This window comes from Stegostoma tigrinum, chromosome 2 (genome assembly GCF_030684315.1).
Source record: "Stegostoma tigrinum isolate sSteTig4 chromosome 2, sSteTig4.hap1, whole genome shotgun sequence".
Lineage (NCBI taxonomy): Eukaryota > Metazoa > Chordata > Chondrichthyes > Orectolobiformes > Stegostomatidae > Stegostoma > Stegostoma tigrinum.
In genome coordinates, this window is record NC_081355.1 from 89,385,476 (window position 1) to 89,406,966 (window position 21,491).

A 21,491-nucleotide genomic window follows, 5' to 3' on the forward strand; every position below is an offset into this window, starting at 1 on the left:
GATACACCCCTCATTCTTGTCACCTGATCTTCTCAGTGATATAAGCTTAACTGATCGAATCTCAACAGTTTGATGAGAAAAATGTCAACCGCAGTGCATGTTGCAGACATAAAAATGGTAAAATGTAATGAACATTGTAAAACATAACTGCGGAGACAGAGACAAAGTAAGTGTGAGCAAAAACATGAACAAACTGTATCCTGACAAGAAGTGAAAACATTTTTCACTAAATTTTCCCAAATACATGTGACAATAAAATCATTCAGTTTCATTCAATTTCAGTTTATGTGAGGAGTCAGTCTGGTAAATCTTTGTTACACTCCTTCCAGAGCCAGAAAGTCCTTTCTTTGATAAGATGACCAAATCTGCAGACAATACTCCAGGTTTTCAGGTTAATCCCCTCAAGTTCACACAATTGTTGTTTTGAGCTTGTTGATCCAAATAGTCTCTGGTCTTTGAGATAGATAGTGTCTGTATACTTTAACCACGTTTATGATTAGCTAGCAGAAACCCACACAACATTTTTCTTCAAGTTAACATCTTTGTCACATTTTTCAACGCATGGTCTCTAGTTATTCTTTCATTAAAGACTTTAACAGAATCAAAACTTCTCATTCTGGAAAAAAGCTACAGAAACAATCCATGTGTAACAATAGGTTAAAAAGATCAAAACAAATGTTGTCAAGACGCTTGTGCCTTACTTGCAGTCATAGAATATGACGTTCTAACTGGGGACTGTTTTCTTCTGATTTGAAAAAGTAAGTTTACTTCTGATAATTGCAATAGTATTCAAGGAATAAACACTTGCCTTGAAATCTGTTAAGTCATTCAGAAAATGTGGGTGAAAAGCATGATAAATTGACTTGACTTTAGGAAACCATGGAGATGATCGGGGCAAAGGTGGAGTGATCAGATTTCCAGGAACTGATTTGGACTTTTCTTTGACAATTCATTGGATTAAAGAATTTAAGACAGAAATTAGAGTTGAGTGTTTTTGCCTTATTCTAAGAACATTTTGGCTAGGATGAGCACAGAACCTAAGCTGATATTGCACTGAAGTGTTCATTTGATAGACTGCTCCCTTGTGCTCCTAAGATGCTGCTTGGCCTGCTGTATTCATCCAGCCCCACACTTTGTTATCTTGGATTCTCCAGCATCTGCAGTTCCCATTATTTCTGCTACCTTTTCAAGGTGTTTTTCAGAAAAAGAAACAAAAGCTTAATTTAAAATAACAAGGTGTAGAGCTGGATGAACACAGCAGGTCTGGTAGCATCAGAGGAGCAGGAAAGCTGAGGTTTTGGGTCTGGACCCTTCTTCAGAAATGGGGAAGGGGAAGGAGGTTCTGAAATAAATGGGAGGGGAGGTGCTGATGGAAGGTAGATAAAGGAGCAGATAGGTGGAGAGAAGACAGACAGGTCAAGGAGGCCGGGATGGAGCCACTAAAGATGAGTGTAAGTAGGGAATTGGGATGGGGGTTGATCAATTGAGGGAAGACAGAATGGTCAAGGACGTGGGGATGAGGTTGGTCAGTAGGAAGTGGGGGTGTGGGTTGGTCAGTGAGGTGGGAGGTGCAGATAGGTGGGAGAAGAGACGGACAGGTCAAGGAGGTTGGGACAAGCTGGGCTAGTTTTGGGATGAGGTCGGGGGAGGGGAGATTTTGAAGCTTGTGAAGCTCATGTTGAGACCATTGGGTTGCAGGGTTCCCAAACGGAATATGAGGTGGTGCTCCTGCAGCCTTCGAGTGGCGTCATTGTGATACTGGAGACGGCCCAGGATGGGCGTGTTGTCGGAGGAGTGGGAGGGGGAATTGAAGTGGTTTGCGACTGGAAGATGCAGTTGTTTGTCACAAACCGAGTGTAGGAGTTCCACAAAGCAATCTCCAAGCCTCCGCTTGGTTTCCCCAATGTAGAGGAAGCCACATCGGGAATGGTGGATACAATATACCACATTAGCAGATGTGCGAGTGAACATCTGTTTAATGTGGAAGGTTTTCTTGGGGCCTGGGACGGGAGTGAGGGGGGAGGTGTAGGGGCAGATGTAGCACTTCCTGTGATCGCAGGGAAAAGCTCCAGGGATGGTGGGGCTAATGGGGAACATGGAGCGGATGAGGGAGTCATGGAGAGAGTGGTCCCTCGGAAGGCAGATAAGGGTGGGGGGGCGGAATGTCCTTGGTAGTGGGGTCAGATTACAGGTGATGGAAGTGTCGGAGGATGATGCATTGAATCCAGAGATCGGTGGGATGGCATGCGAGGATGAGGGGGATTCTGTCTTTGTTGTTGCAGGGAGGGGTTGTGAGGGGTGAGTTACAAGAAGCGCGAGAGATGTGATCGAGGGCGTTTTCGACGACTATGGAGGGGAAATTGCGGTCCTTGAAAAACGAGGACATCTGGAATGTCTGGGAGTGGAATGCCTCATCCCGGGACCAGATGCGGTGGAGGTGAAGGAATTGGGAATGGGGGATGGAAGGTGCGTGGGAGGAGCTGTTTTCTAGGTAGCTGTGGGAGTCGGTAGGTTTGAAATAGATATCGGTTTCCAGGTGATTGATGAGATGGAAACAGAGAGGTCCAGGAAGGAGGGAGAGGTATCGGTGATGGTCCAGGTGAACTTAAGGTTGGGGTTGAAGGTGTGAGTGAAGTGGATGAACTGTTTGAGCTCCTTGTGAGAGCACGAAGTGGCGCTGATACAGTAAATGATATAATGGAGGAAGAGGTGGGGGATGGGACCAGAGTAGCTGCGGAAGCAGGACTGTTCCACGTTTCCTACAAAGAGGCAGGCATAGCTGGGGCCCATGCGGGTATCCATGGCCACGCCCTTTGTCTGTAAGAAGTGGGAAGAGTTGAAGGACAAGTTGTTAAGGGTGAGGATGAGTTCGGTTAAGAGGATGAGGGTGTTGGTGGAAGGGGTTGGTCGGGCCTGTGGGAAAGGAAGAAGCAGAGGACCTTTAGGCCATCTGCATGCGGAATACAAGTACATAGGGACTGGACATCCATGTTGAAGATGAGGTGTTGAGAACCGGGGAATCAGAAGTTTTGGAGGAGGTGGAGGGTGTGGGTGGCGTCACTGACGTTGTTGGGGAGTTCCTGGATGGGTGGTGGGGGGTAGAAAATGGATTTGAGATAAGTGGAGATACGTTCGTTTGGGCAGGAGCAGGCAGAGACAGTGGGTCGACTAGGGCTGTCAGGTTTATGGATTTTGGGAAGGAGATAGAAACGGGCGGTGTGGGGTTGGGGAATGCTGAGGTTGGAGGCAGTGGGTGGGAGGCCACCTGAGGTGACGAGGTTGTGGATGGCCTGGGAGATGGTTTGGTGGTCAGGGGTGGGGTCAAGATCAAGGGGCTGGCGCCTGGCCTCGGCGATGTCGAGGTCAGTGCGCTACATTACAACTGCACCTCCCTTGTCTGCGGGTTTTATAGTGAGGTTAGGGTTGGACTGGTGGGCTGCATGTTCGGTCAGGGAGAGGTTGGAATGGGTTAATTTAGGTGTGCATAAAGGACCTTGTGCAAAGATTGAAAGCATGCCAGATAAAACTTATAAACTGACTCTTCCCTTTTCCTATTTGAGAGTATTTTTGTGGTTAAATTGGCCCAAATAAAAGGCTGTATTGAATTTGAGTTTAAGCGTAAGGCAAGGTTACTTTTGTACCATAAAGCTTTATATAATTAGTAATGTGAAATAAACCAACTGAACTTTACTTTTGAGCTATTTGTTTAGAAAAGAGCGAACAGAACGAAGCAAGTTTATTTTTCTCATACTTTCATGAAGGCATTGATTTCTTGCTGAATTAGTGTTTTTGGTACCGTCTGCCCTCCATTAACTCATCCAAATTATTGCTTGTGTTCAGCATGTTTAAAAGTTGGTGATACTTCAATTCAAATCCTCTTGACACTTTGATGTTTATGCATATAGTTCTTGCCGTACTTCTTGAATAACCGTCCGGAGTAAGAACCATAATAATTTCTAAATCTCAGTTAGGGAATGATTATACTGCTCTCCTTGCTAACTCTGTCCAAATGAAGGATCTAGCCTGCACTGTTGGCAATTGTTTTCTCCTGGGAGAAACTTGAACTTAAGTGCTTTTTATTGGGGTTTCAACAAAACTGCCAATAACTTCATGCAGGCAGTTGTGAGGATCTTGATGAAAGTTTAATCTCAAGTCTCAGTTTCCTTTGGATTTACTCTTTTTATTTTGATCTTCACTGTCAGTAACCTTTATCCTTTTGCGATACTGTAGTTGCCTATGTCTGCCCGTGCCTAATTTCTCCTTAATGATTGTTTCTTTGAATCTTTCCCTTCTGCTGTTGTCACCCACTCAGATTCTTGAATACATCTTTCATTGTGAATTAATCTACTAATATGACAGTGATAACTAGGCTGTGGTAGCTTGATCTTCCATTCAAGAATTTGAAGCATTAACAAATTTTATGTATTGGTATATTTGTGTCTCCAAATTAATAATTAAAGTTGGAATTTAAGAAAAGATTGAAAAAGTGTCAATGGTGAAGATTGAAAAACTTTCATAATGTTTTGCTTGTTGAATGTGGTGGGAAGATTACACTTGACATGTTTTATTATTGGCAGCAGAAGTAGTATAAATTTTCGCTGGAGTGGCTGTTCTGACACAGTGGAACTGTCCTGTCTCTAGGTCAGAAGGTTCAAAGCACACCTAGCCTAGATACGTATCGTAACATGTCTGAACATGTAAAAATATCAAAATAAACCAAAAATCTGTGAATGCTGCAGATTTGAAACAAAACCAGAAATTGGTAAACATAATCATTGGACTCAGCCTTAACTCTGCTTTCTTCCCACAGATGCTGCCAGACCTGCTGAGTTTCACCAGCAATTTCTATTTTTGAGGAAAAATGTATGTTGCCTCAAGGTTATTTTAACTGGTCGAGTGCATCAACCGTGATGTCAGTCACGCAGGTGGCATATTAAACTGCAGTAAATGCTGTGTTCATCTGCCATGCAAGTATATACACAATTGCAGGAAACTGTGTGGCTGAGCCCTAAAGAATTTTGTGAATGGTGTCGGAGGATGAAATTGACAATCTGGTTGAGCAGTGGTCCTTTTTGTTTTACTTCCATCTGATCACTGCCAGTTTGAACTTCTTATTTTTAGTTCACTATATTTCCTTTTTCTATTTTCCTATATTGTCCACTTGAAAGCAGATTGATCATTGACGTCTGATGCAACCTGTTATTGATGGCCACCTGGAGGTTTGCAGATGTCCCAAGGTGGCTGTTTTTGTTTAAGTTAGAGGAAAACCTGAGGCATTTTCCATATCTGAGGTCCCTTTGTTTTGACAAGTTAACAATTGATGTTTGTTGCAGGATAAACAAAGATGACAAAGAAAAGGAAGCGTCAAGATGACTTTCAAAAGGTGAAGCTTAAAGTTGGCAAAAGAAAACCAAAAGCAGACAATGTAACCAATACCAAATTCAAAACACATGCCATCCATGTTCCACAGCAATTGAAGAGTGATGCATCTTTACCAACAAATCACCGTAAACTTAACATAAAGGTACACATTCATTCGTCAGTTTGCTTTGTCTGACAGTCCGTATTGGATAAGTGCACTGCACTGTTCTGTTTTTATTTTTCTTCCTTTCCTTCTTGCATTCTTTCTTGAAAGTAAATTTACATTTGGTGATCACCCAAGTGCCAATCTGTGTGCTGTCAAGACAGTGAATCCGTTGACACACAAATGCGATAGATCCTGTTCTTAACTGCAATTTATGTGTGACTGCTTCAGCAGGATAAACCTGAATAGAAACCTTCATTAATTTATTCCTTGTCTCTACCCTAGGAGTGCCAAGTCACTTGGTCTGCCCCAAACATTTTCTTGGCTGTCATGATGAAATTGGCACAAGACATGTGGTAATTGCCTGTTTCCTGTGTCACAGTATCTCACTGAAAGGAACTTTATCCTCTGAATTATCAAGTGAAGGATAATAATGTATTCATGCTTGTTATTTGCTAAACCTTTTACTATTTTCAGGATTTAACTAAAATCTCAGCCCTTTAAAGAATAAAGACCACGTGGTTTTGGCAGGCATTAGTGATGTACCTAGGTTAGAATGAACACACAAGAGAATTGTATTCAAGAGTAGTATACTATTTATAACTAATACTGAGGCTCACTAATTTGTTTGAATGTTTGTGTTCCTATGGAAAAAGAGAAAATTACATTTCCTTAATTCTTCTTGTGAACTAGCGATCAGTTAGCTCAGTTGGCTGGATGGCTGGTTTGAGCTGTAGTGTGGGTTCAGTTCCCACGGCGAGTTTCCTTCTCAGTCTGCCTCTTTGCGTGTGGCCACCCTCAGGTTAAACCACCACCAGACATGAGAGCAGCACTCTGTTCTGATAAGACTGTAGCGACTTTACCTGTGATATTAACTAATACTTATACTGGACAGGGTTGCCTTACATGGATTAAATGCCAGATTATTCTTTTGTTTTTCATTGATACAACAGATTAAGAGAGAAAAGCAGTGACTCATTTGAGACCTGTAATGACTCAACAATGAAGTATTAATTTGTCAAAGCCTTCTGCATTTTGAACAAATATGGTGGGGAAAGTCTTCTTTCACCAAATTTGTTAGCTACCTTGCTTATTAGTCATTGTTAGTTAAGTTGTGTTGCTGTTGTGTGTCCTGGTGGTGGTGGTGCTGGTTTAGGTCCTATCCCAGAGATTTAAGCACGTATATTCCAGAGCTTTGTTATGGATTTGCTAAACATGATCTACTTCTGTGTCAAACCGATCTGTGTTGTGATACTTCATGCAGTTGCTCACTTTGGCTGCAGAGAGCAAAGAAACTATCAAAAAATTGTGATATCAAAGGATGAATTTCCAATGGCCTAATGAAGTGTTCAGCTAGTTTTTTTTTAATGAGATAAGTGAGTATTTCTGAAAAAGACATTTTGTTGAAGTGTTTCATATCGTACTCTAGAGGTGTTTCCGTGGAGAATGCACCATTAATGCTGATTGACAGTCATTTGTCAGTCTTTATTTAATTTTTAAACCAAGTAGGTACATTCTTGTGATAAGGGCATTGTCCTGAGAAATGAACTAGGTTGTCATCAGTTTTGTTGAGGGGCACATTGTGGATGTACGTGTATTTTCTGTCTGTAAAGAAGAGGGCTCTGAGTATTTGTAGCTTCCAGTTCAGTGTGCCAAATAATGATCCTGAATTTTAATTTGGCTGTTAGCGTAATTTTTTATACAGTCGAGATTATCCAGCAAATGCTGTCACATTGCTAAATCACGCCTAATGTAACATGTTATCCAAGTATCCAACAAGTTATCCTGGATAGAGTGGACATTGGGAGGAGGTTTCCATTAGTGGTGGAAACTAATATGCCAAAGCACAGCCTTTGAGTAAAGGGAAGTCCCTTTCGAACAGAGATGAGGAGAAGGTTCTTCAGCCAGAGAGTGGTGAATCTATGGAATTCATTGCCACAGAAGGCTGTGGAGGCCAGGTCATTGATATATTTAAGACAGTGATAGGTTCTTGTTTATTAAGGGGATCATAAATTATGGGGAGAAGGTGGGAGAATGGAGTGAAGAATCTTTATCAGCCATAATTGAATGACTTAATTTCTGCATCTTGTCTTGTGTCTCAGTTTTGTAAGCATGGGCTAGTTAGGTGCAGCTATTACGTTGTGTATGGTGAAGAGCCAAAGTGATATACTGATTGATATGTTATGCACCGAGTTGATCTCCTGCATTCTAACCTCCACAAAATTGAAATGATCCCATACTCTACTGCTGTTGCTTCAACTGTCAGCGTTCCCCACTCTCCTGCCATGTGGCGTTTTGATTTAAAATTCTTACGATTGTTTTTAAATCCCTCACAGACTGACCCTCCTAATCTCCTGCCATCACCACAGTCTACTGCTGTGTCTGCACTCACCTCATTCTGGCGCCTCAAGTATTACTGATTTTTGTTTTGGTCCACAGTTAGTGTCTTTCAATTGACCAGGTGCTACACTCTGAAATCCCCTTCCTACTTTATTCTTTACCTTTCATTTTTGCTTCCTTATTCAAAAAACTCCTTGAAACCTCCTTCTGTGGCCAATATGTTGGTTGTCTGACCTAATATTTACTTATGTTGCTCGGTGTTATGTTTAATAATGATTCAGTGAACTGTTATTGTGCAGAAGGTTGCTCCATAAGTATAAGTTGTGACTGAATCAAGAAAGGAGATGGGCTTCTCTCTAACAAGCAAAAGATAGTGTCTTTTTTAAGCTGAAGGATACATATTACTATGTGCGAGATTACTGTTGTACATGTGATCACAAATACTTCTTGAAGCTGTTCATGGAGAAATCACTGATTCCTCTAGCTTGACTCTGCAGTCAAGATAGCATAATGGCTTGAAACCTTTATTCTGTTTTATCAACATTTTGCATGAAGACATTTGATTTGGACGGTATGGGATGGTGGCTCTGTGGTTGGCACTGCTGCCTCACAGCGCCAGGGACCTGGGTTCATTTCCACCCTCGGTGACTGTCTGTCTCTGTGTTGTTTGCACATTCTCCCTGTATTTGCATGGGTTACCTCCTATATTCTAAAGCTGTTCAAGTTAAGTGGTTTCGCTGAGCTAAATTGCCCATTGTGTCCAGTGATTTGCAGGCTAGGTGGATTAACCATAAGAAATTAACGGGGTTACAGGGATAGGTCTGGGTGGGATCCGCTTTGGACGGTAGGTATGGAGTAGATTGGCTGATTGGCCTGCTTCCATACTGTAGGCATTCTATGATTCTGTGATCTAGTGCAGTCTTCAGGAAAAGTAAATTCAGACAGCGGAATTGGACCAGGGTATACAGATGTAATTAAAGTCTCATTCTGCGCTTATATTTATTTAATACCCTGATTTGGTAGTTGTAATCAAGCAACAGGACTTGACAGTTTGTGGAGCAGTCAAGTGCAATTGGTTGCATCATAATTGCAACATGGATAGATAATTGATTGAGAGGTAGAATGCAAAGTACTTGAGAATAGTGCTTAATATTACCAAGGATCTGAATAGAGGGCTTCTGCTTTTCATCATATATGTGAATAACCTAGACAAAGCAATGAAGTCATAAATTGGAATTTGCAGACGCAATCATCGAATAAGAATCTTGTTGATAAGCCAGAATTTGTTATCTGTCAATAATTGCCTTTGAAAAGGTAGTAGTGAGCCACCTTTTGAGCCATTGCAGTCCATGTAATACAGGTACACCACTGTGCTGTTGAAGAAGGTCTAGGTTTTTGACCCAATAATAGGAAATCGTTCTGGATGTGAGTTTGCTCGCTGAGCTGGAAGGTTAGTTTTCAGACGTTTCGTCACCATTCTAGGTAACATCATCAGTGAGCCTCCGACGAAGCGCTGGTGTTATGTCCCGCTTTCTATTTATCTGGTTAGGTTTCCTTGGGTTGGTGAGGTCATTTCCTGTTCTTTTTCTCAGGGGATGGTAGATTGGCTCCAAGTCAATGTGTTTGTTGATGGAATTCCGGTTGGAATGCCATGCTTCTAGGAATTCTCGTGCATGTCTCTGTTTGGCTTGTCCCAAGGATACTGATGGTGGATGATCAGCCATGATCATAATGAATGGTGGTGCTGGCTCGAAGGGCCGAATGACCTATTCCTGCACCTATTGTCTATTATTTTATCACCGTTGTCTTTTAAATGACAAAAAGGAATTTTACAGATTAGGTAAAGGGAAGTTTTTCCTCTGACACAATCTTAAAATTAGAACTAGGAAACACTTATTCCACTCAAGGTGTGGAAATATGCAACTGTAAACCCAAATGGGAGAGAAATCTTCCTCATCTCTCTTCAGTGGGAAACCCTATATTTTTAACTGTACCATCTTGTTTTAGATTTCCCGACAGGGGAATTTATCCTTGCTTCATCGACTGACTCCGTACCAGTCTCAGCCCATCTGTTGCTGAAACCCTTATCTGTTCCACTGTTATCTCTCAACTTTTTTACTCCACTGCATTGCTGTTCAGCCTCTGAAGTTTAATTCCATCAATAAATTAATGATGTTTTGAACAGTCTGACTTTATCTGTTGCATAAGAAGTAAATTGTTTAACCCTTGTATCCCATTCCACCATTCGGTGAGGCTAAGGCTGAATTTACAACTTCATTATTTTATTTCATAGAATCACTTCTCAACAATTTTGTTTCTTTACCTTCTGGAAAATTTAGAAGTGTTTGTGAGAATGCTTTGTTCACATCATCATTAAAGTGGACAAGTGTTAATTTAGCTTTTCTTTTCCCCCTTAACAGGATCTGCTGACACAGTTGCACCATTATAGTTCAGGCATCAAACAGAGTGCTCTGATTGGTTTAAAAGACCTTGTGTCCCAGCATCCATCAGTACTCACATCTCACCTCTCCAGTATTCTCAGTGATGTAGCAGCTGTGTTCACAGACAAAGACCCCACTGTAAGATCTGCAACCATTCACCTTTTGAACTTTCTAGCTCCTCGAATCTCTGGTGATCAGATGGCCCCTTTTTATCCTTTGGTTTGTGCACATCTTTCTAGTGCAATGACTCACATAGTGGAGGGGATACAAGAGGATGCCTTGAAGATTTTAGATATTTTGTTGGAACATTACCCTGAACTTCTCACAGACCATAGCAGCATCCTGTTGAAGAATTTTCTGGAGCTAATTTCTCATCAGAAATCAACGAAGGAATTGAAAGCTGGAGGAAAAGTATCTTCGTGGATGCTATCTGTCAACCCAAATCGTCGGATTACTTCTCAACAGTGGCGGCTCAATGTTTTGAGTAGGTTAAGAAAATTCCTACAGGCAGTTGTTGAGGGGTCAAGCCAATCTGTGGAGAATGAAGCCATATTTGAGACTGATGACAGGATTGGGTCTGAGCATGTGACCACATTGCAGGTCAGCTGGGAGAATTACAAAACTGGACAGCAGCGTATACAGTTGTACGAACACTTTGGATCTCAACCCAGTACTATGATTCCATTCAGGCTAAGGTGAGAATCTTTTGGTAGATCTCATTGCCCACCAAGGAAATAGATAATAAAGTGTGAAGCTGGATGAACACAGCAGGCCAAGCAGCATGTCAGGAGCACAAAAGCTGACGTTTCGGGCCTAGACCCTTCATCAGAGAGAGGGATGGGGTGAGGGTTCTGGAATAAATAGGGAGAGATGGGGAGGCGGACCGAAGATGGAGAGAAAAGAAGATAGGTGGAGAGGAGAGTATAGGTGGGGAGGTAGGGAGGTGATAGGTCAGTCCAGGGAAGACGGACAGGTCAAGGAGGTGGGATGAGGTTAGTAGGTAGGAGATGGAGGTGCGGCTTGAGGTGGGAGGAAGGGATGGGTGAGAGGAAGAACAGATTAGGGAGGCAGAGACAGGCTGGGCTGGTTTTGGGATGCAGTGGGTGGAGGGGAAAAGCTGGGCTGGTTGTGTGATGCAGTGGGGGGAGGAGACGAAGTGGGCCACCAAGGAAAGTTGAGTGACTGCACCTTAAAAGTGTAAAAAGTAGGCTGTTCCAATTATCGACTGTGTTTCAGTTGACTTTTCATGTGTTTGTTCTTTATACGGTATAAGGTATTTATTGAGAAAGTTTCTGATTTTGCCACTTAATTTCTTTAGGTGCTAACCTCTGTAAAGTTAAATTATTTATTTAACTTTTCTGCATGCCATCTGTACAGTTTAATTCTGCCTCACCACTAAACATAAATCTGCTTATCTTGCTACGCCATTCGATAGAGAAATTATGATAAACAGAGACTATGACTTCTCTTATTACTAATGCCTATCCCACGATCGGTGCAAGGAGGTGAGGGTGGAGGTGGCTTAAATCCTAAAAATGTGAAGCTTGTCTCTCAAACTGCCAAGTGTGCACCCATTGTCTGTTTTACAGTGGTGAATAGCACAATGAATGGGTGCCCAGTTCAGGAGGAGAATGTGTCTTGGGGTTTTTTCATGGCGGTGGGGACGTTGGTGGTGTGGAGGGTTGGCGGGAAGGTGATTGTGAGAGAACATTCAATAATGTACTTGAATCAGGACCCCTGAATGTATACGAGAAACTATTAGGCACTGCTTAAGTTTAAGTCATGTTTCTAAGGGCATGGAGACTCCAGCTGGCTCCACAAAGTGCTCTTTCTAGTATGCATTGCAGAAATGTTTCAGTTGGACTCTCGTGGAAGTTTCCACTGCATGCCTTCTGACTGTTCCCTATTTACACCTCCCTGTCAACTCTGCCACAATTGCCCCTACCCATTTAATCTAACTCCTTTCTTCCAAATATGAAATACTCCAATTCATAGCTTTTTCTAAAAATAAAACACACAGACACATGCACACATTCCACTTCTTTGTGTCATTACAATTTCTGTGTGATTTCATGACATCGGTTAATCTATAAGATTAAGATTATGTTCTTGCCCTCAAATTATACTTGTGCGTTTTTGCTACTTTGACTCCTAATTTTCTCCAGATCTTTGTGTCTTTTGTTAAGGTGTGAATTCATAGGTATAAGCTGAATTTCAGTGTTTACTGAATGAACTGCCTTGACAAAAGCATGGACAGTGAATGATGGGTAATTGTACATTGGGCCTTACAGCAGAACCCATCTACATACAAGCTGTTCTAGCAGAAAAATATCAGCATGAAATGTCTTACTGTTCTCTTGTTTCCTTGTTACACTATGTGTCTTGCTGTGCAGGGCTTTCACTGCTGCCATTTTGGGATTCTCTATCTTAGTTGGATGTTGACTTGGCTTTGCTGAGGTATGTCATGCCTTACTGAGGTAGCTCGAAATGAAGCTCTGCTATTCCTGGAGTTGTCTCTTAAATTAAAAAAAAATTGCCAAGTCCCTAGTTTGTCTTTTGGTAAACAGAAAACATGGATCAGGTTTTGGTACTTGACAAGAATTCATTGCAAGTAATTGGATTCTAACACAGGCAAACTGTGAACTGTCAATATGTGACTCTACTAATGAAAACTATGATTCCCTTCTAAAACCACTGACAGATGCAGACAGATTGACACATGCAGACCAAAAAAATTGGTATTATGGGTGGATGGAATAAAGTACTGAGGAAACAGTTCAAAACAAGCCCTCAGGATTCATAGAGGTGTTTCTTTTAGTTTTTCAAGTCCTTTGTGTTCTGTCACTTTTTCACGGGAAACACATATAGACTGATTTGTGAATGGTAAAGTCTCTAATACTGGTTAACAGCAACAACTGGGGGTATAACAGATGTCTGACGTTCTTTGTGCTATTGGTATTTCACTTTTGCGGCGGGGGGGGCATTGGAGATAGACACCATCTGCCCTTCTGAAAGCTTCTGCCAGTGTTGTTCATACCCACAAGTTGTTCAGCTACCCAGACAGATGGTTTTGGTCAGGCTGTAATGGCTATTAGCATCTACAACTGGTCATGACTCCAGAGACCAATCAGCAACCATCAATCAACCCGTGCTGTTTGGACAAAGCAGTATATAAATACCAAACACCCCAACAATGAGCTTTACTAAATTGCTTTTTAGAAGTACAGTAATTCTTTCCTTGGTGCTTTATCATAATGTTGTCCTTTTTCCAATTCAGTCACAATCAAAAATCAAGTAAAATAAAAAGACACAGTGTTTATAATGCATTTGCACATTTTTGGAGATGCTTTGATAAATTTTACCAGTTTAGCTCCTTTAACGTTGATTTTACAAGTCTGATGAACTTCATATGTGCTTAACACCAAGATTTATTTCTTCAATTCCTTTTTATTCAATTATTGTTTGGGGAGGAATGAATGTTGTGGAATCAAACGTGTTAGGTTTATCTAAAATGAAATCAACAAAGGAGACAAAATCTGGCATATCTGAAATGTAAAACTGTTAGTATCCTGCAATTTTTAAATGCTTAGCTGGAATGCTTAGGAAGTGTTGCCCTTATGCTTTAATTAGCTATAAATTACATAGTAATTTACATTGCTAAGACCTAATAAACTTGTTTAAAATTTCACTTTCATAAATCCATATTACAGGTAAGAACAGGAGTAATCCATTCAATATGATCATGAGTTCAATGCATTTATCCCATGTTATCTCAATAACCCATCCTGTCATCAATAGTTGGAAATCTTGTTTGTCTTGAACAATTCAATCATTGAACTGTCACCACTCTCCGGGATAGAGAATTCCAAAGATTCACAACACTTTTGAATTAAAAAAATTCTTCTGGTCTCAGTCCTAATGGCTTCTCTGTTATTTTGATATTGTGTCCCTTGGTTTGCTAGGGGAATCATCTTAGAGTATTCACCCTGTCTACCCCTTTTAGTATTTGTAGTTTTCAATTAATTCGCCTCTCATTCTTTGAAATTCCAGAGAATAACCAAGGGATCGATTTAAAGTGTGTTTGCTTTAATGCAAGAAGTATCAGGAATAAAAGTGATGAACTTAGAGCATGGATCAGTACCTGGTGCTATGATGTTGTGGCCATAACAGAGACATGGGTTTCTCATGGGCAGGAATGGTTGCTGGATCTTCCAGGGCTTAGAACATTTAAAAAGAATAGGGAGGGGGGAAAAAGAGGAGGGGGTGTAGCACTACTAATCAGAGAGGGTATCACAGCTACAGAAGCTTCCTTTGTCGAGGAAGATCTGCCTACTGAGTCAGTATGGGTGGAAATTAGGAACAGCAAGGGAGTAGTCACCTCGTTAGGGGTTTACTACAGGCCCCCCAATAGCAGCAGGGAGATTGAAGAAAGCATAGGTCGACAGATTTTGGAAAAGTGTGCACGCAGTAGGGTTGTTGTAATGGGCGACTTTAACTTTCCTAATATTGATTGGAACCTACTTCGAGCAGAAGATTTGAATGGAGCTGTTTTTGTAAGGTGTGTTCAGGAGGGTTTCCTAACGCAGTACGTTGACAGGCCGACGAGGGGAGAGGCCATTCTAGACTTGGTGCTCGGAAACGAGCCGGGGCAGGTATCAGATCTTGTGGTGGGAGAGCATTTTGGTGATAGTGACCATAACTGCCTCACATTCTACATAGCTATGGAGAAGGAGAGGATTAGGCAAAGTGGGAGGATATTTAATTGGGGAAGAGGAAACTATGATGCGATTAGACATGAGTTAGGAAGCATGGACTGGGAGCAGTTGTTCCATGGTAAGGGAACTATAGACATGTGGAGACGGTTTAAGGAACAGTTGTTGGGAGTGATGAGTAAATATGTCCCTCTGAGACAGGCAAGAAGGGGTAAGATTAAGGAACCTTGGATGACGAGAGCGGTGGAGCTTCTCGTCAAAAGGAAGAAGGTAGCTTACATAAGGTGGAGGAAGCTAGGGTCAAGTTCAGCTAGAGAGGATTACATGCAGGCAAGGAAGGAGCTCAAAAATGGTCTGAGGAGAGCCAGGAGGGGGCACGAGAAAGGCTTGGCAGAAGGAATCCGGGAAAACACAAAGGCATTTTACACTTACGTGAGGAATAAGAGAATGGTCAAAGAAAGAGTAGGGCCGATCAGGGATAGCATAGGGAACTTGTGTGTGGAGCCTGAGGAGGTAGGGGAAGCCCTAAATGAGTTTTTTGCTTCTGTCTTTACGAAAGAAACGAACTTTGTAGTGAATGAAACCTTTGAAGAGCAGGTGTGCATGCTGGAATGGATAGAGATAGACGAAGCTGATGTGCTGAAAATTTTGTCAAACATTAAGATTGACAAGTCGCCAGGCCCGGATCAGATTTGTCCTCGGCTGCTTTGGGAAGCGAGAAATGCAATTGCTTCGCCACTTGCGAAGATCTTTGCATCCTCGCTCTCCACTGGAGTCGTACCTGAGGACTGGAGAGAGGCAAATGTAATTCCTCTCTTCAAGAAAGGAAATAGGGAAATCCCCGGCAATTATAGACCGGTAAGTCTCACGTCTGTCGTCTGCAAGGTGTTAGAAAGGATTCTGAGGGATAAGATTTATGACCATCTGGAAGAGCATGGCTTGATCAAATACAGTCAACACGGCTTTGTGAGGGGTAGATCATGCCTTACAAACCTTATCGAGTTTTTTGAGGATGTGACTAGAAAAGTTGATGAGGGTCGAGCTGTGGATGTGGTGTATATGGACTTCAGCAAGGCATTTGATAAGGTTCCCCATGGTAGGCTCATTCAGAAGGTCAGGAGGAATGGGATACAGGGGAACTTAGCTGCTTCGATACAGAATTGGCTGGCCAACAGAAGACAGCGAGTGGTAGTAGAAGGAAAATATTCTGCCTGGAAGTCAGTGGTGAGTGGAGTTCCACAGGGCTCTGTCCTTGGGCCTCTACTGTTTGTAATTTTTATTAATGACTTGGACGAGGGAATTGAAGGATGGGTCAGCAAGTTTGCAGATGACACAAAGGTCGGAGGTGTCGTTGACAGTGTAGAGGGCTGTTGTAGGCTGCAGCGGGACATTGACAGGATGCTGAGATGGGCTGTGAGGTGGCAGATGGAGTTCAACCTGGATAAATGCGAGGTGATGCAATTTGGAAGGTCGAATTTGAAAGCTGAGTACAGGATTAAGGATAGGATTCTTGGCAGCGTGGAGGAACAGAGGGATCTTGGTGTGCAGATACATAGATCCCTTAAAATGGCCACCCAAGTGGACAGGGTTGTTAAGAAAGCATATGGTGTTTTGGCTTTCATTAACAGGGGGATTGAGTTTAAGAGTCGTGAGATCTTGTTGCAGCTCTATAAAACTTTGGTTAGACCGCACTTGGAATACTGCGTCCAGTTATGGTCACCCTATTATAGGAAAGATGTGGATGCTTTGGAGAGGGTTCAGAGGAGGTTTACCAGGATGCTGCCTGGACTGGAGGGCTTATCTTATGAAGAGAGGTTGACTGAGCTCGGTCTCTTTTCATTGGAGAAAAGGAGGAGGAGAGGGGACCTAATTGAGGTATACAAGATAATGAGAGGCATAGATAGAGTTGATAGCCAGAGACTATTTCCCAGGGCAGAAATGGCTAGCACGAGGGGTCATAGTTTTAAGCTGGTCGGTGGAAAGTAGAGAGGGGATGTCAGAGGCAGGTTCTTTACGCAGAGAGTTGTGAGAGCATGGAATGCGTTGCCAGCAGCAGTTGTGGAAGCAAGGTCATTGGGGTCATTTAAGAGACTGCTGGACATGTATATGGTCACAGAAATTTGAGGGTGCATACATGAGGATCAATGGTCGGCACAACATTGTGGGCTGAAGGGCCTGTTCTTTGCTGTACTGTTCTATGTTCTATGTTCTATATGTGCAGTTTTTTCCAATCTGTCTTCATAGGACAGTCCTGCAATCTTGGAGACAAGTCTGGGGAATTCATTGCACTTCCTGTATGGCAATAATATCTTCCCTCAGGTACAGGGACCAAAGCTGTACTCAGTACCATCTTTTTGAGATAAAGGTAACAATACCACTAAGTGTCCTAATTGTCTGTTGCACGTATATATTAGCATTCAGTTACTTAGTATCTATGATACATCTGTTCTATCTACCAAAGTCGATAACCCGCACTACATTTCGTCTGCCATCCGACTAGGGCCATTTCAGAGGCACCTAAGAGTCAACCATATTACTATGCGTCTAGAGCCCCTTGTAGGCCAGATTGGATAAGGACAGCTCTTCCTCTCTTAAAGCATTAGTGAACCTGATGAAGTTTTATAACATTTGGCAGTGAATGCAGTTTTTTCTATTGCATTCAGATTTTGCAATCTGCCATTGTCTGACACAAATTCAGGTCCTGGAGCATTGATTTCATTATTTTCTCCAAGATCACCTTCTTGCCGATAGTAATATCCTTCCGTTTCCCATTCTCCAATGTCTCTTAGGTTTCTAATTCTTGAATATTTCTTGTATATTCCTTAGCCGAGACAGATACAAAGTAACCAGTTAGCTTCTCTGCTATTTCCTTACTCCCCAGTATATCTTCTGACTCTACCGATCATCAACTCACATTTGACTAAGCCAAATGTTTCCTTTCTATGCACATGCAGAAGCTTTTATAGTCCATTTTTGCGTGTTTTGTTAGTTTGCATTCAAATTCTGTCCTTTTTTTTTTATCAGTTTCTCGGTTCTCCTTTGGTTGTATTTTAAAATCCTCCCAATCCTCAGTTCTATTTTTAATTCTGGCAGGTAGTTAATTAGCTTCCAAAAGATAGTTTTTAACCTTGAATTGTCATGGACCCTGAAAATCTTGCTGTACTCTAAGCTTTGTGATCAGCATTAAGTTGAACAGTTAATAATTTTTTGGCTATCATTTCTGTTCTTTATCTAAATGTTGGAGTTGGTAACAATGCTATGTATTTGATACTCATGGACCAGAAATTGTTGGGAATACAATTTCATGGTGCACAGTCTTTTTTATTAAATTATTTGTTCACAGGATATGGCAATAACTGGCTAGGCCAGCGTTTTATTGCCCATCCCTAACCACCAATATTTTGGTGACCTACCTCCTTGAGCCCCTTCAGTGTTTGGAGCACTGTTTGCCCGGAGCACTGTTTGCCCATAGCACTGTCAGGAAACTGTTTCATGATTTTCTCAAAGCAACTGTGGAGGAATGGTGGCATAGACCTAAATCAAAATGGTGAATGGCTTGGAGGCAAACTGGAGGTGGTGGTGTTCCTGTGCATCTGTTGCTCTTTTTCTCCAAGGTGATAGTGGCCATGAGTTTGCAAGGTTCTTTTGTAGATGTCTTGATGTGTTATAGCAGTATGTCTTGTAGATGGTAAATACTTTTACCTCGGTATGTGTTGAATAAAGTTCGTTTTGAAGATGGTGGCACAGTTGATAAGTGCAGATTTGCCCTCCTGAACAATCTCATTCTTTTTATTTATTCATTCTGATGTGAAGACTACTTCAAAAAACTGCATTGCAACGCGTAGAAACTTAAATCTTTGTTTGTATTTAATGTCATCATACCTATATAAATAGATATTTGTATTTAGTCTTACAAAATACTAGTTGGTGATCATGTTTATAATCCAAATTGTAAAGGAGATGTTTTTAGCTATTGTAATGAAAATCTCTTAGAATTCTTAGATGGTAGGAGAAGACTGTTTCTAAATGAGATTATCTTCTCGCTAAAGTCATGATTATCTTCTCACTTAAGTCATTATTGACTTTCAGCTTTTCCAATTTTACTTGGGGTTTATGTCTCACCATCACATTGTTGCATGTTGTCTTATGTTCCTTTTTTCCCTTGGAAATTTCATCTCTATCTCTTGCCTCACCAACTATCCTTCATTTCTTTTGTGCTCCTGAGATGCTGCTTGGCCTGCTGTGTTCATCCAGCTTCACACTTTGTTATCATTTAGTTATCATTTCCGCTTTTTAGTTCAAATTTTAAGATTTTAGGAGATTTTAAGGAGAAAAGGTAAATTAATTTTGATTATTTTTTTAGAGCTGTTACCCTGGACTTCTTTCTGAGACTGGATAATAAAATGTGACTTCACCTCCGGTACTTCAGCTTCCTGGAGTTTGTAATTAGGAACTACTTATTTAACAAGGGAAGCAGGCATATATTCTTTAAGCACTGACGTTTAATTATATTACAGCTCTTCTTCAGACTAGGGAATGTAGTGAGTGGTGACATTTCTTGAGGTTAGGCTTTCTGTTGGTGGTCCATATTTTTTGTTATGGATGCTACGTCTATAACAATACTTCCCTTTTTACTTGTGATAATGGGAACTGCAGATGCTGGAGAATCCAAGATAACAAAGTGTGGAGCTGGATGAACACAGCAGGCTCTCTGATGAAGGGTCTAGGCCCGAAATGTCAGCTTTTGTGCTCCTGAGATGCTGCTTGGCCTGCTGTGTTCATACAGCTCCACACTTTGTTATCCCTTTTTACTTGGTTTGATTACCCTCGTGTACCATTTTGTAATTATTCTTTTCTTCCCGGTATTCATACTTTTCTATCACTTACAGGTGTTCAAGTTTTCTTCGTAATGTTTTTCTTATACTTGATAACTGCTGATGAAATAGCATTTAAGAACATTTTCAGCTTTTAAAGGTGGACTTGTAACTGGCAGCAGCAAAACCTAAATGATGTATGTCTGAAAAGCAATATTTTGTGGATTAATATCTCTGCTGTTAACAGTTCATTTGTTTTATCCATTTCTAAATTCTAGACCTTCTCTTGATGCTGAGGTAGGCTTATTTTCTCTGGAAAATCTGAAAGGGTTTGTTCAGATACTCATACCCCTTCTGTTGGAGTGTTGGATGGAAGCCTCTCCTGCTCAGCTAACAGGCGCTATACCAAGTAATCTACTTGAACCAGAAGCCATGATGCTTAAATTGCAGGTTCTCAGCATCATCCAACTATTGTGGAAGCTAATGCGGCACCAAGATGAAAGTCAGAAACTGGTAAGAAAAATGAATTACTGATTAAAAAATTCAATGGCAAAAAATGATTCCTTTGTAGTTGGCCCAGGACAGTTGAAATATCTTCACTTCAGTTTTTAAACAGAAAGATTGTTTTACTGTTGCTATTTACACATGTAAACAGGGAGCATGTAATTATCATGTATGAAATAAAAACAGAAATTACTGGAGAAATGCAGAAAGGCTGTTGAAAGTTAAAAGTTGAAATGTTTGACTCTTGTGACTCTTCATCAATTCCTTACCTAAGAGACGTTAGCATACCAGATGGATTTTTATAATTAAAATTCCATTGTCAATGTTACTACCTTTCGGTTCCAGATTTTATCAAATTTAAATTCCACGGGCGACTGTCATGGGATTTGAACTCCTGTTGCATCAGCATTCACCTGAGTTGCAGTACTCCTAGTCCAGTGGTACTAGCAATACATCACTATTTGCACGATGGTAATTTGGCCAGTTGTAGTTAAACATATGTAGATTGTTTCCATGTTTTTCAGGAATCCTGGCTACGGAATCACTATCTCTCTGATTTTAAAGATCAATTCATAAAAAATTTTCCTTATTCTGTGTTGGAAACAGCTGAACATAAAAAGAAAGCTGGAGCAAAGAAGTAAGTAATAACGAACTCAATTTGAACATTTGTTATTGCACTGAAGCTATAAGTAGTGAATAAATAGTTTGCAATTTAACGCATATTGGATATGATTCAGAGCTAATGGGTCAAATATCTTTACAACTAAGGTTGCTAATGATCTGGTGGTAGCAGTTCAGTTTTGCAGTATATGAACCCACCCATAACTTTGGTAACAGTTGGTGTTCTCTCTGTTTTAAGGCGTAGCTCAAAGGGAGGCCATGTGCCAATTGCATCTATGCTGCCTCTTTGATGCAGCTATCTGATTAGCCCCATACCTGACTTTTTTTTTCTTAGATGACAAGGTGGATGTACACAGCAGGCCAAGCAGCATCAGAGGAGCAGGAAGGCTGACATTTCGCGCCTAGACGCTTTTTGTGCATTTTTCCTTTCCAAGTATTTATCTTATTGTATTGATTCCTCGCTTTCTGGCTGTACATTGCAGATCACCATAAGTTGCAGTGTTTCATTTTTAAAAAAATGCCTCCTGTCACGTTT

The 21,491-nt window shown here is 41.2% G+C and overlaps 1 protein-coding gene across 4 annotated transcripts in view; it reads left to right on the plus strand.

Moving 5' to 3' along the window:
• Positions 1 to 21,491, plus strand: part of tex10 (testis expressed 10) — a 94,029-nt gene that overhangs the window by 4,049 nt on the left and 68,489 nt on the right. For all 4 annotated transcript variants that reach the window (XM_059655385.1, XM_059655402.1, XM_059655397.1 and 1 more), the window contains exons 2-5: positions 5,334 to 5,524; positions 10,285 to 11,000; positions 20,110 to 20,344; positions 20,860 to 20,972. In XM_059655385.1, coding sequence (XP_059511368.1) covers positions 5,345 to 5,524; positions 10,285 to 11,000; positions 20,110 to 20,344; positions 20,860 to 20,972 — 1,244 coding nt within the window. In that variant the 5' untranslated portion in view covers positions 5,334 to 5,344. The remainder of the gene's footprint in view (positions 1 to 5,333; positions 5,525 to 10,284; positions 11,001 to 20,109; positions 20,345 to 20,859; positions 20,973 to 21,491) is intronic.